This window comes from Manis javanica, chromosome 13, assembly GCF_040802235.1.
Source record: "Manis javanica isolate MJ-LG chromosome 13, MJ_LKY, whole genome shotgun sequence".
In the NCBI taxonomy this organism is placed as follows: Eukaryota; Metazoa; Chordata; class Mammalia; order Pholidota; family Manidae; genus Manis; species Manis javanica.
The window spans coordinates 100,214,556-100,227,770 of NC_133168.1; the positions used below are offsets into that span (position 1 = coordinate 100,214,556).

The following is a 13,215-nucleotide window of genomic DNA, read 5'->3' on the forward strand; positions in this document are numbered from 1 at the left end:
CGCGCCCGCGCCCACGTGACGCGCTCCGCCCCGCCCCGCCCCGCCCGCGCGTGCGCGCTGCCCGGCGCCCCATTGTCGGCCGCGCGCGCGTCACGGGGCGGGGCGGCCGGCGGAGGGCGGAGGGCGGAGGGCGGCGGGAGGGAAGCCGCGTCCGCGCCGCCGAGCCCGCCGCCCGGAGCAAGCAGAGTCGCGCCGCCCCCCGCCGCCCGCGGCCGAGCAGCCCCGCGCCCCCAGCCGCCGCGCCGCCCCCCGCCGCTGGATGCCGGCGGCCGGCGGCCGAGAGGCAGGGGCGCGGGCCCGAGCGCTAGCGCCGCCATGCCCGGCTCCCCCGGCCGGCCCGACGGCGGCGGCGGCGCGCCCGCGGCGGCGGCCGGCGGGGACCCCAGCCCGGGACCCCTGCCCGCAGGCGCCGAGGAGGCCGCGCTTGCGCCCGACGACGCGGCTGCCGTGCTCCGCCTGGCCCTGGACCAGCTCTCGGGGCTGGGGCTCGGGGGCGCGGGCTGCCAGGACGAGGAGGGGACGGCTGCGGACGGCGGGCCGGCGGCGGGGGCCGCGGACGGCGGGGCGGCGGCTGAGTCCGCGCCCCTCGACGGGCCCGAGGCGGGCGTGCCGCTGCCGCCGCCGCCGGAGCCCGACGTGAGTCCCCCGCCGCCGCCGCCGCCGCCCCGGCCGCCGCCGCCCGAGGTGTTTGCGGGCTTCGCGCCCCACCCCGCGGCCCTGGGCCCCCCGACGCTGCTGGCGGAGCAGATGAACATGGTCGGCAGCCGCAGGAAGAGCGTGAACATGACCGAGTGCGTGCCCGTCCCCAGCTCCGAGCATGTCGCCGAGATCGTGGGTCGCCAGGGTGAGTGGCTGCCGTCGGGGGTGCCCCTCGCCCCGGGAGGGGTCTCCCTGGCTGGCCCGGACACGCCCCGCGTGGGCTCCGGGCCCCGGCCTCCGTGGCCGCCTTTGCGCCTTTGTCCTGCCACTGCCGCGGGAGAAAGTTGGGCGCAGCCCGCGCCCCTCCGCTCACGCTCCGGCCCGCCGCTGCCTTTGTCTGCGCGCCTCCGGCCCGGGAAGGCCCCTGCGTGCAGCGCCCCTGCCTGGGCCGTAGGCTGTGGGCTGTGGGCCACCGGCGGTGGCATCCCGGGGCAGGGGACCGGGCGGGGCGGGGCGCTCCATACCCTAAACATGCTGGGGCGGGGCTCGCTGGGATTTAGGGGTGGCTGGGGGGCTCCCGGCAGGGCCAGGAGGGAAGCTTGGCTCACAGAGAGGTTACCCGTCTCGACTTGCCAGCGTGGGGTTCCCGCGGGGCGTGGGAGGCACGAAGGAGAAGACAGGGTCCCTACCCACTCTCAACCCTGAGTGGGGCTTGGGCTCATACGTGAGGACCAGTTGTAAAAGCTGCTCCTGGGGCCTAGCCCCCAGCTCTCCCCTGGCAGACTGGGGGCGGCAGACCCTGGTGAGGGGGTCCGGGCAGCGTGGGGGTCCTGGTGGTGGTGGTGTCAGCGTCCCCTGGCCGCCCCATTGTTCTCTTTGTTAGAGAGCCAGGCTGAGATTCGCAGGGTGACATCAGGCCGGCCGCCGCTCATTGGCCCTGGAGCTGTGGGGCGGGCTGGCAGGAGGGTGGTGGGCAGTGCCCGGCCCAGCACACACCCACCCACCCTGTTAGCACACTGCCGCCCCCCTCAACTTTCTCCTTCCCCTACTTGTCAGCAGCTTCCAGATCTTGGGGAGGGGTCTGGGTGGGGCGTGAGGTGGGGCTGCAGCTCCGTCAGGCTGGGGGTTCTGGCCCCTGGGCCCTTAGTAATGGGGGCCAGAAGAGGGTTAAATTGCAAGGTGACCTGTCACCTGGCTGCTTCAGCAAGCAGAGGACCTCGGGGATACCCCGGGCACCGCCCTCCACTTGTTTCGAGTGGGCGGAACGGTTGGCCAGCCAGCCCTCCCCAGCTTGGGGTGCAAGTGGGTTCGGTCAGTTGTTCATCCCCACACAGGGCTGCGAGGAGGTGTAGTGCTGGGCTGAAAGACGGAGTGGGAGGGGTGGGGACACGTGGTTCTCTGGGCCCTGCCAGCCGCCTCTGTGGACAGGTAAGGCAGGAGCCTGGGCAGGGCGGTCCCCTCCACCACCCTAGTGCCGTCTTCCTGTTTAGGTCCCCCTCCCTTGACCCTGTCCCCCATTTCTGCACTGGGACAAGTAACAAGACAGCTGCCGTGCGCCGAGTGCCCAGAAATCTGCAGTGAGGAAACAGGCCTGGGGTCTGATCCCCAGGGTCTAGGCTGAGGCGCCTGTCGGTGGAGTGAGAGGGCGTGTTCTGCGTGAATGCACGTGTCCTGGCGCCCCAGGGTGCTTCCAGGGCAGCCGAGTCCACACAGGTGGTGGCAGGAGTCAGGCGCAGGGTACTGGAACCTTCCGAGCCCCAAGTTTGGGGACAGAGGGAGGCGCCCATTTTGCAGAGAAGGGGAGATTCCAGAGGTGGAGGGTGGCTCCCTCCGGCTGATGCACGCTCGCTGTGCGCCTGGCCACTGCGGCTCTTCCGAGACCCTGTCTTTGGCCCTCCTCACCTGGGTGTGGCCAGGCCAGGCTTGGTTTGGTTGGGTCTTCAGCACCTGGCACACGGCCTGCACACAGAAGGTTCTGGTCGGGAATGAGTGAATGAACAGTGCTGAAGGCAGGGCTCAGACTGGCAGCCACACAGGACCCCCTGCCCCCCACCTACCTGTGCTGTTGTCAGGTGGGGGTCCCTGGTCACTGACTGTCCTCACGGGGGCCTCGGGGGCCCTTCCTGACAGCTGGTGACGCTGCAGGGGTGATGGTGGGGCCCTCGCCCTGGGGTCCCTGTCTATCACTGTGGGGCAGAGAAAGAAAGGGGCTCTGGGGTCAGGTTGGGGGTTCTGCGTGTTGGCAAGTGTGGGTATGCCCTGCCCCACCTCTTCCTGTGTCCCGTTTCACAGGCGAGCTGTCTTGCCTGCAGACCCCCACACTGGGACCACCCCCATCCTCCCCCCGGCCTCAGGGAGAGCACCCACTGGGCTTGAGGCGGGCTGTGTCGCACCCGGTCCTGCCTCCAGAGCTTTGCCCCCGCTGCCCCCTCCTCCCAGATGGCCCCCTTGGCCCCCGTCGCCGCCTTGAGTTTCTGTCGGGTTAGTGTGGCCTGTCAGCACCCCTTGGGCCTGGTTTCCTGGGTCCCCGGCGCACAGGTACAACCCCAGAACAGGGTCACACGACCAGTGGACTAGGCTATGCTGGGGGACCCTGGGGGCCCCGCTTTGAGGGGAGGGTCCAGCTGCCGTGGGGTGGGGGTTGCCAGGGACCCTAGCCAGCCTCTGGGGTGGGCGCCTACATCCCCAGGCACACAGGCCCTCTGATTTGGCTTCCTGGGAGCAGGGCCCCGGAACCTGCATTTCAGCCTGTGCCCATGGGCCAGTGGTGGCCTCCAGGGACCCTCCAGGCATGGGCCTTGGTTCCCTGTCAGCACGCTTGCCTCTCTGTCATCCCCACTGGGGCATGGTTGCGGCAGGGCCCATTCCTGGAGCCCCAGTTTCCTGGGCTGAGCACCCTGGGCTCTGCCCCTTCCTGGGCTCTTGGCGTGGGTAGGAGTTGCAGCCAGCGTGTCACAGCTGAAGCACAGTCAATGAATAGGGCCCCTCTCAGCTCCGAGGGCTCCGTCCAGGGCCACCCTCTGAGACAGGGCAGGGTGAAGGCTGGTGAGGGGGAAGCTGCAGGATCCCTCCGGGCCCCGACCCAGCTCGGGGGTCCACTGCGGTGGGGTTTCACAGACTGGCCTCCCCACGGGGCCATGTGCCCCCTTCGAGCTCCTCACGGTGGCGGGAGGCTGGGCTTTGGGTGCCCAGAGCAATCCTAGTATGCCAGCTGTCGCCCAGAGAGTCCGGCCTGTGGTGTTTGCAGGACTGGCCCGGTGCAGTCAGGGCAGGGTTCCTGGGGGACGGGCTAGTGCTGAAATGCGATTTGATGCAGAAAATGGAGATGTCTGGATGGCGGTCAGTGAGGGCAGCGTTCAGGGTGGGAAAGGTCATGTGTGGGGGCATCGGGCCAGGGCAGGGTTTGCGGCAGGAGGGGACAGGGCTGATGTGTGTGATCGGAAAGTGCTCTCCGAGCGGCCAAATGAAAAAGGGCCATCAGGCAGGTGCAGGTCAGGGTGGGCTGGGGGCCGCTGGTGAGGAGACGGCCTCAGAGAGAGAGGACACGGGACTGGGCAGTGGCTGAGGACCCAGCTGCCTCCCCACCCTCCATCCTCCGGGATTTGCTGGCCCCGCTCTTGCTGGAAGCCCCTCCTGCACGGTGGCCTCCTGGTTTGCCCTCCCTGTGCCCTCCCCCCCACCACAGGTCCCAGAGAAGCTGGCCCTGCTAACTTTGTATCTTCTGCTGCTTGCGAAGTTAGCAACACTGTTATTCCCATCAATGCCACCCTCTGTTTGTATTGAAACAATATCCCTGTGTCCCTTCAGCCGCCCGGACCCTGGCGTTGGGGGGCGTCTCCCAGACTCCCGGGCCCAGACTCAAGATGTCTCAAAAGGCCCTGGGGTGGGGAGTGTCAGGGACCTAGGCAGGTGCCCCCATCAAGAGACACTGCAGGACTGACTGTGCACCCCGAAGGGACGCTCCTGCACCCCCCACGGGGTCTGAGTCCAGAGCCTTGGGGGGCACCCTGGCTTAGGGCCCAGGAGTCTGCCATCTGCTGAGACCTTCCTCGGCTCCCCTTAGGCTCGGGTGGGGCACTTGGTTGGCAGGAAAGTGCGTGAGGGTGTCTCCCCACCTTGGGATGGGGAGTCGGTGTCAGGGGGTCTGCATTAGTGTCCTGGGGCTGCTGTGATGAACTGGGTGGCCTGAAGCAGTAGGAGTGGGTGCTTCCCAGTTGTAGTGGCTGCCAGCCCTTCATGTCCTGGCTGTGGCCACATCACCCCAAACCCTGTATGTCTGTGTTCCCCCCGGGCAGTGGCTTCAGCGCCTACCTACTGGCATGCAGCCTTACCTTAGTCAAGTCTTCAAAGGCCATCTTTCCAGACAAGGTCCCGTTCTGAGGCTCTGGGTAGATGTGAATTTGGGGGGACACTATCCGACCCACAGTAGGGTCCTCCCCGCTTTCTTGCCCTTTTGCAGAACACCCCTCCCCCCACCCCCGGAACCACAGTGGAAGCTGAGGCTTTGGGAGGGATGCGGCACGTCCGAGGAGGCTGGCCCCTGCAGGTGCTCTGGGGGAGGACTGGCCCGGGGGGGGTCCCCACCCTCACCGTGACCCACCCCTACCCCGTCCCAGGGTGCAAGATAAAGGCCCTGCGCGCCAAGACGAACACCTACATCAAGACGCCGGTGCGCGGGGAGGAGCCGGTCTTCATCGTGACGGGCCGCAAGGAGGACGTGGAGATGGCCAAGCGCGAGATCCTGTCGGCTGCCGAGCACTTCTCCGTGATCCGCGCCACGCGCAGCAAGGCCGGCGGGCTGCCCGGGGCCACGCAGGGCCCGCCCAACCTGCCAGGACAGACCACCATCCAGGTGCGCGTGCCCTACCGCGTGGTGGGGCTGGTGGTGGGGCCCAAGGGCGCCACCATCAAGCGCATCCAGCAGCGGACGCACACGTACATCGTGACGCCGGGGCGCGACAAGGAGCCGGTGTTCGCCGTGACCGGCATGCCCGAGAACGTGGACCGCGCGCGCGAGGAGATCGAGGCGCACATCACGCTGCGCACCGGCGCCTTCGCCGACGCCGGCCCGGACAGTGACTTCCATGCCAACGGCACCGACGTGTGCCTGGACCTGCTCGGGGCGGCCGCCGGCCTCTGGGCCAAGGCCCCCAACCCCGGGCGGCGTCCCCCGGCGCCCGCGGCCGCTCTCCGCGGGGACGGGGCCCTGGGCGCCCCGGGGGGCCCCGACGCCTTCTACGCAGGTAGTCGCGGGGGCCCGCCTGTGCCGGACACAGGCCCCGCCAGCCCCTACGGCAGCGCGGGCAGCGGGGGCTTCGCCCTCGGCGGGGACGGCCCGGGGGCCCCCGAGGACTGCGACTTCGGCTTCGACTTCCTGGCGCTGGACCTGACGGTGCCCGCCGCCGCCGCCATCTGGGCCCCCTTCGAGCGGGCCGCGCCCCTGCCAGCCCTCGGCAGCTGCTCGGCGGTGAACGGGGCGCCCGCGCCAGCGGCCCCGGGTGCCCGGCGCAGCAGCGGGCCCGGCACGCCGCGACACTCGCCCACGCTGCCCGAGCCGGCCGGCCTGGGCCCGGAGCGCCCGCCGGCGCGCCGCGGCGCCCCGGACCCGGTGGGCGCCCTGCCCTGGCGGCCCGCGCAGGGCTCGCTGGCGGCCCTCCCGAGCAGCGCCGGCTTCCCCGCGGCCGCCTCGCCGCCCGGCGGCCCCTCGGCCTCCCCGTGCGCGGCCCTGGACCCCAGCGCCCCGGACGGCGGCCGCAAGCCCCCGGCGGCCCCCGGCGCGGCCTCGGCGCGGGAGTGCGTGGTGTGCGCCGAGGGCGAGGTGATGGCCGCGCTGGTGCCCTGCGGCCACAACCTCTTCTGCATGGACTGCGCCGTGCGCATCTGCGGCAAGAGCGAGCCCGTGTGCCCCGCGTGCCGCACGCCCGCCACCCAGGCCATTCATATCTTCTCCTAGCGGGGCGCGGGCCCGGTGCGCACAGGCGAGCTCCGACCCCGGTCCCAGGCGTGCAGACGGCGGTGCCCGCGGCCTCTCCACCCACGGCCAGTGACAGTATTGAGTGGACAGCTTACAATAAACCACAGCGAGAAACTCCGCCTGCACTTTCTATTTAAGCCCCCACCCCACTCCCCTGGGGGGATCTTTTTAAGAGAAAAACACAAACGCGATTTTTACAGCTCCGCAGCCGTTTTGTACCCGGCGGATTTCTGATTTGACAGTGTTTCACCTTGGCCTGCAGCTGCAGCCTCAGCAGAAACTTGCAGAAAGAGGGTGCGGCCACGCCGAGCCCCTCTTGGAGCCCCCGGCTGCCCTTTGGGGAGGGGCCCGGCCCAGGCCAGAGGGGGGCGGGCGGCGAGGGGCGTCCGCTCGGAAATTTCTAACTGGTTTTGTTTTTAATTATTAATCCCCTTCTGCTGTGGTTTCTGTTGTCAGATTTTACATTTAAAAAAATTTTTTTTTAAACTTTTACTTTTTACCTCTTGTGTATATGTAGGGAATTTATAGGGAAATATGTACTTTATGGAATAAATTTTAAGAACTAAAATATATTTTATTTTAAATAAAGTAATGGACCTTTAATCTTACACAGCTAAATTACTGATTATATATTTGCTGAGCTGACTTAAGGGTTCAGAAAATTGTATCAAGAGTTTTATTTTTTGACTTCAAAGCCTTCTTAATAAAGTCTTTTTACTACACGTGACCCTTGGTGTGGTGTCGGTGGGTGGGCGCTGGGGAGGCAGGCGAGAAGGGCCTCAGATCTGGCTTCTCACCCCATAATCTTCCAAATAAAGGAATTAAGGCCCCAGGCACCCCAACTCCCTGGTTCACACCTTTCTCATAGCCAGGCACTCTGTCCCATTCCAGACAAGGGCACTGAGTCTGTAGGGGAGGGGTGCCAGGCCATCCCTTCTGGGGGCACCCAGCCAGCCAGCTCTGGGGTGTGCAGGGGGGACCCTCGGCCCCAGCATACGTGTCTGCTCGCCATTGTGCAGACGGAGAGGCAGGTCTGGGAGTTCCCTTTCCCGAGATGTATCCGGACACCCCGCAGTCCCTGGAGTGATGAGCCATAGGCATCCTAATCCTCCCTGGCCTGGTTGGGAGCAGAGGGCTGGGGTTGGCCGGGAGGCAGGACCGAGCAGCCATGGGCTGGACCTGCGGCAGTCAGCCTGTGCCGCCAACATTCCAGGGGAGGGGAAGAAAGCTGTGGAGGCTGGGGCGTGGGGTGCAGGGCCTGGTGACAGGAAGGGGCCCAGGACCGCTCCAGGGACAAGCCTGGGTGCTTTGGTGCTCACAGACTGCTGGCCCGAGTGAGCGGTGAGGAGGGGCCTTGGGCAGCCTGCTAGGAAAGCTGGAAGGCACGGTGGGCGGCATAGAGGGGGCAGAGAACCGTCAGCAGAGGAGAGGCCCTGTGGCGGTGGAGGCAGAGACTGCGGTGATGTGACCACAAGCCAAGGGACACACCCGGAGCCCCCAGAACTCAGAGGCAGGAAGGAGCCGCCCCTGCAGCCTCCGGAGGGGGCACAGCCCCTCGACACCTTGCTGGTGCTGATTTTAGGGGTCTGGTCCGCACAACAGGGAGAGAACACATTCCTATGGTTTTACACTGCCCCAACTTCGTGGTAACTGGCTCAGGCAGCCACAGGAAGCACGTATGGGTGGGTGGGCAATGCCCGCCCCTGGGCCAAGCCCACAGTTCAGCAGGGGAATTGGGCGTGGCTGCAGTGGCCCCAGGTGACCTGGCTGAAGTCAGGCAGTGACTGGACAGAGGCAGCAGGCAGGTGGCATTTTGGCCACAGAAAGAGCGGCCCCAGGGAGATGATGGGGTGGGAAAGAGTCCTTGCAGAGGTGGGGACTAGGGCCTGAGCCAGGGGTACAACCTTCTGAAAGGTACAACATCTCAGGTTTGGGCCTGCACACTCCACCTAAGGATATTTCGTGAATCACTGAAATTCGGATTTCGTAGGGCGTCCTGTATTTTTACTTGTTAAATGTGGTAACGCTATGAGGAGTGAGTGGAGTGCTACCTGGCAGGGAAAGGTGAAGCGTGGGCAGGGGGCAGGGGTTGGTGAACGCAAACAAGAATTCATTCCACAAATATTCATTGCCATGAGTGAGCGCCTGACCCTGGCCGCAGCCAGGGGTGGATTTGCTCTGGGCGGGAGCAGGGATGAGCCGAAAGCCCCCAAGGACTTGCCGGTAAAAACCTCCAGAACCTGCCTGGGGCTCCAACGACCAGGATGGACCCGAACTCCTGTCCTCTGTCGCCACCGTGTGGCCCTAGCTGCGCACGACACCTTGCCCAGAACAACCTTGCAGTCAAGAACTGCATTCTTTGGAAACTAAAGATCTTGGTCCCGGAGCTGTGGGCTCCCCAGGGCGCAAACAGGCCCACCTTTTCCATCCTTCACCACCGACCGTGCCCTCGCTCCACGCTGGCACGCAGTGGGCACTCCCTAAAGGTTTGTTGATAGACCGCTTGACAGGGTAACCCAAAGAACTGAGTTTTTCTTTAACCTGCACCAGACCTGGCCTCATCTCGTGTTGACGCACAGCAACCTAGACACAACCCCCCACGAGAATTTTGCTACTTTCCCCCGAGAGCAGAAATGACTCCAGCTTACTGGCTTTTCTTGATTCAACCGTATTTTTCTCCTCCGTGGTGGTGAGCACCTTGAGCATCTGAGAGGGCAGACTGGGGGAGGCAGGCTGACAGTGAAGAGACAGGGCCCCAACTTTGCCATAATTGGCCTGCAGCACCATGTGGGCAGTAGGATCATTTAAAAAATGGTGGTAAATACATGGAACATAAAATGTACTGTTTTGGTCATTTTAAAGTATACAATTCAGTGGTGTTTAGTACATTCACCGTGTGCAACCACCACCTCTGTCCCGTTCCAGAATATTCCATCCCCCAAAAAGCAGCCCTGTCCCCATGAGCAGTCCCCCCCACCCCCTCGCCAGCTCCTGATAACCAGGAACCCACTGTCTGTCTGTGGGTTCACCTGTTGTGGACGTGTCACAGAAATGGAGTTGCATGCTGTGTGGCCTTCTGTGTCAAGCATCTTCACTGAGCACCATGTGTTGGGGTCTGTCCATGTGTAGCGTGTGGCGAAACTCCACACCTTTTTGTGGCTGTGGGAAGATCCATGTGTGGATGGACCACGTCCTGTTTCTTTGTTCATCCCTGATAGACACTCGTTCCCACTTTGGGCTCTTTGCACAGGCTCTTAGGAATGCCCGTGCATGCAATTTTGCTTTTGACGCCTGTTTTAAATTCTCCTGGAATTGCTGGGTCATAATGGCCATTCTAAGTTTAACTACCGGGGAACCAACAAACAGAATTTTTTTTTAATTTTTATCGAGACCATTGCAGATTCACCTTGTAAGAAATCACATTGTGTAAAGTTGTAAAAATCCACACTGTGAGAGTCGCTTGTACCGCTTCTTGTCCACCTTCCCCAACAGTCACGTTTTGCAAAACAATAGTATCTCAACCAGGTTGTTGTCATGGACACGTCACCTACCTTACTTGGATTTCAAGTTGACCGATGTTGCTTGCAGTGTGTGTGCATGCGTCTGGGTGTGTGCACTTTCGTGCGCTAAGTTGTCTACGATTTTACCAGCTGGGTGGGTTCCTGTATCTGCTGCCTCAAGGATCCTGGACATGCCCCGTTATGACCAGGGCCCTGGCCCCAACCACTCATCCGCCCTCCATTTCTAAAGTGTTGCCACTTAAAAGTGTTATATAAATAGAATCTGACGGGATGTGACCTTGTGACCTTTGGCGCTGGCCTTTTTTTGCTCAGCATAATTCCCTGGAGTCATTAGGATTTAAAAAATTTCCCCCTGCCTTCAGCCCCCCTTTTCTCCCAGCAGTTATGAAATTGAGACAACCCGCGTGCCTCAGTTTCCTCATCGGTGAGGCGGGGAGAGGAAAGCCCCCAGCTGGCAGGTGAGTCGTGCAGATCAGAGCAGATGGAGAGCCACAGGCCCCACCGGGGAGCCGGACCCTGGGCAGCTTTGCGACCTCACACACGGTTGCCATGGCAGCAGCCAACCAGCCTGCCCGGATGCTGCCGCGCTCGCCCCACCTTGCCTGCTAGTGATTGGAGGAAGAGGCATGTCACATGCTCCCAGGGACCAATGAGGAGGTGGTCCAGCGGCAGGGATCAGCTGAAGCCTCAGCCTGGGAGAAAAAGGTAGGATTGATGCAAACCGTTTTCCCTCGTTCCGTTTGTTCTGCAGTTAAAAATACTCTCAGTGACTTCCTTAATAATAATAATAATAATAATAATAATAATAATAATAATAATAATAATAATAATTCTGGCCAGGCCTGGACTAGATTCATGGCCATTCCTTGAAGCTTCATCCTTTGTAATCACCCCAAAAAAGTAAGGCTCATAACTTTATTTCTTAAGGTGCACAGTTTAACCCCTCCGACGATTCCAGAGGCTTTCATCGTGAGGGCAGTGTGGGCGCCTTGCCATCCCTTGAAGTCCTCATACCTAGAAATAATCGGGCTGGGAGGTTACAAAATTAATATATTCTGCGGTTGGTTTATTTTTAATAAGCCAGCATTGTGGGCTTAGGGCGTGGGAGATTGTCACAGATTCGCCCACAAACAGATGGAAATCAACACCCTAGCTAGGTCATGTTGCAAGACACACAGTTAAACATGCTGAGGATGTGTGGATAAAATGAGAGCTCCTGTGGTCAGGATTCCCACCTGGCCCTGGTTGGCTGCACACCTGTGGGTGATACGTTGCTATTGACTCTATATAAGAAGCTCTACCCAGTGCTCTGGGCGACACGGTGGCAGGGCTGCAAGGCTGCCGGAGAGCAGAGCAGAGGCTGGAGTGGTGGCAGCGCCGAGGACAGAGGCCCGAAAGACGGCTGTGCGGGATGACTGTGCAGAAAGGCCCAGAGGACAGCTGTGTGGACAGAGGGGCCCAGAGGACAGCTGTGCAGACAGAGGGACCCAGAGGCAGAGACCGGCTTGCTGCCTGCAGACTCTCTGAGTGAATGGGATTCTAGTGACTGACCTGCCACCTGGAAATAAAGTTGGGTATAACGCTTTCACCCCAAGAACGTTTTACTGTCATTTTCTTTGGTCACATTGAATCTATAGTGAACTTGCCCAGGGCTGAAACCCATTGGCAGGACATGATATTTGGTCTCTTTCTCCCCAGAAACTAAGGTCCTGGGCTCTAGTGGGGCCGGGTCCTCTGCATGCTTTAGCACGCCTACCTGTGTCCACTTGCTGGGTGGTAACAAACCATCCCAAAAACCAAGTGACTTGAAAGAGCAATAAACACATTTTTTCCATAGCTTCTGTGGGTCAGGAATTCAGAAGTGATTTGTTTGGGCGGCTCTGGCTTGGGGTCATCGGTAAGGTTGCAGGCCAGATGTCAGCCAGGGCTTCCGGATGGAGTGGAGGGGCCGCTTCCAGGTGGCCCCGCCTCCCAGCTATGTAGGGGAGGCCTCCTCGCCCCCCACCACGTGTATCTCTCCGCAGCTGCCTGCGTGTCCTCCCCACTGGCTGGCTCCCCACAGCCAGTCCCAGAGAAACCTCACATCTACTCTTGGGACTCACAGACTCCTGTTGCTGACCCCCGCTGGTCACCCAGGTCAGCCCACCCCGTGAAAATGCACAAAGGCGTGAATCCTGGCAGACCCAGCCCACTGCATGCACCGTGGAGCTGCTCACAATGGCATTTTTACACAGAAGCCACCTGTTGATGGGGGAAACCCCCCACAGGAAACCGAGATGGCAGTGGGATGTCACCATCCATTCCGCCTTCTTGCAGATCCCCCACTTCCCTCTCTCCCATCTGGGAGACTTGGGGGAAGTCACGTCACCCCAGTCTGGACGGTGGGCTTCAGCCTGGAGCTTTTGGTGTTATATTGAAAACATTCAGCTGCCGCTTTGCCCCAGGGTGTCCTAGGCTGGTGGCAGGCCAGCCCGTGCCAGGGGCCATTTTCGTCACCACACCACCAGTCTGAGAATGAGTGAAGCTTAACAAAGGAGGGTGGAACGAGAGCTGGAGAAAGAGAGAAAGGGGGGGTGGGGTCCTACCCATCATCTGAGCCAGATACAGCCTTACCTGCAGCTGTCTCTTCAAGACATTTCGGCATCATTTGTAACACAATGACATCTGCAGATGAATGGATACAGAAACAAGTCCACCCACACATGGAGCATCATGCAACCATGAAAAAGGGAGTGGAGCCCCACCACACGCTACACATAGAGGCACCCTGACCACACGGTGCTCAGAGAGATGCCCGACACACAAGGCCACACAGCGTGTGACCCCATTTCCATGGCACGTCCACAACAGGCGGATCCACAGACAGAACGTGGGCCTGTGGGTGCCGGGGGCTGGGGAGAGCGGGGGTGACTGCTCATGGGGACGGGATTCTTCTGGGGGATGGAATGTTCTGGGGCTGGAGAGAGGTGCTGGTTGCACACACCACCAAATGTCCTAGAAACCACTGGGTTGTATAGTTTGAAATGGTTAATCGCACACTGTGTGAATTTCATACCGATGATTTTTTTAAAAAAGACCCGG

General features: G+C 61.9%; 1 protein-coding gene across 1 annotated transcript; it reads left to right on the forward strand.

Annotated features, from left to right (window-relative positions):
• Positions 1–169: 169 nt before the first annotated feature.
• MEX3D (mex-3 RNA binding family member D) lies at positions 170–7,340 on the forward strand. Its single transcript, XM_037018498.2, has 2 exons — positions 170–844; positions 5,256–7,340. Exons 1-2 carry the CDS (start codon positions 316–318, stop codon positions 6,590–6,592), a joined length of 1,866 nt encoding a protein of 621 aa, XP_036874393.2. The 5' UTR covers positions 170–315; the 3' UTR covers positions 6,593–7,340.
• Positions 7,341–13,215: the final 5,875 nt, after the last annotated feature.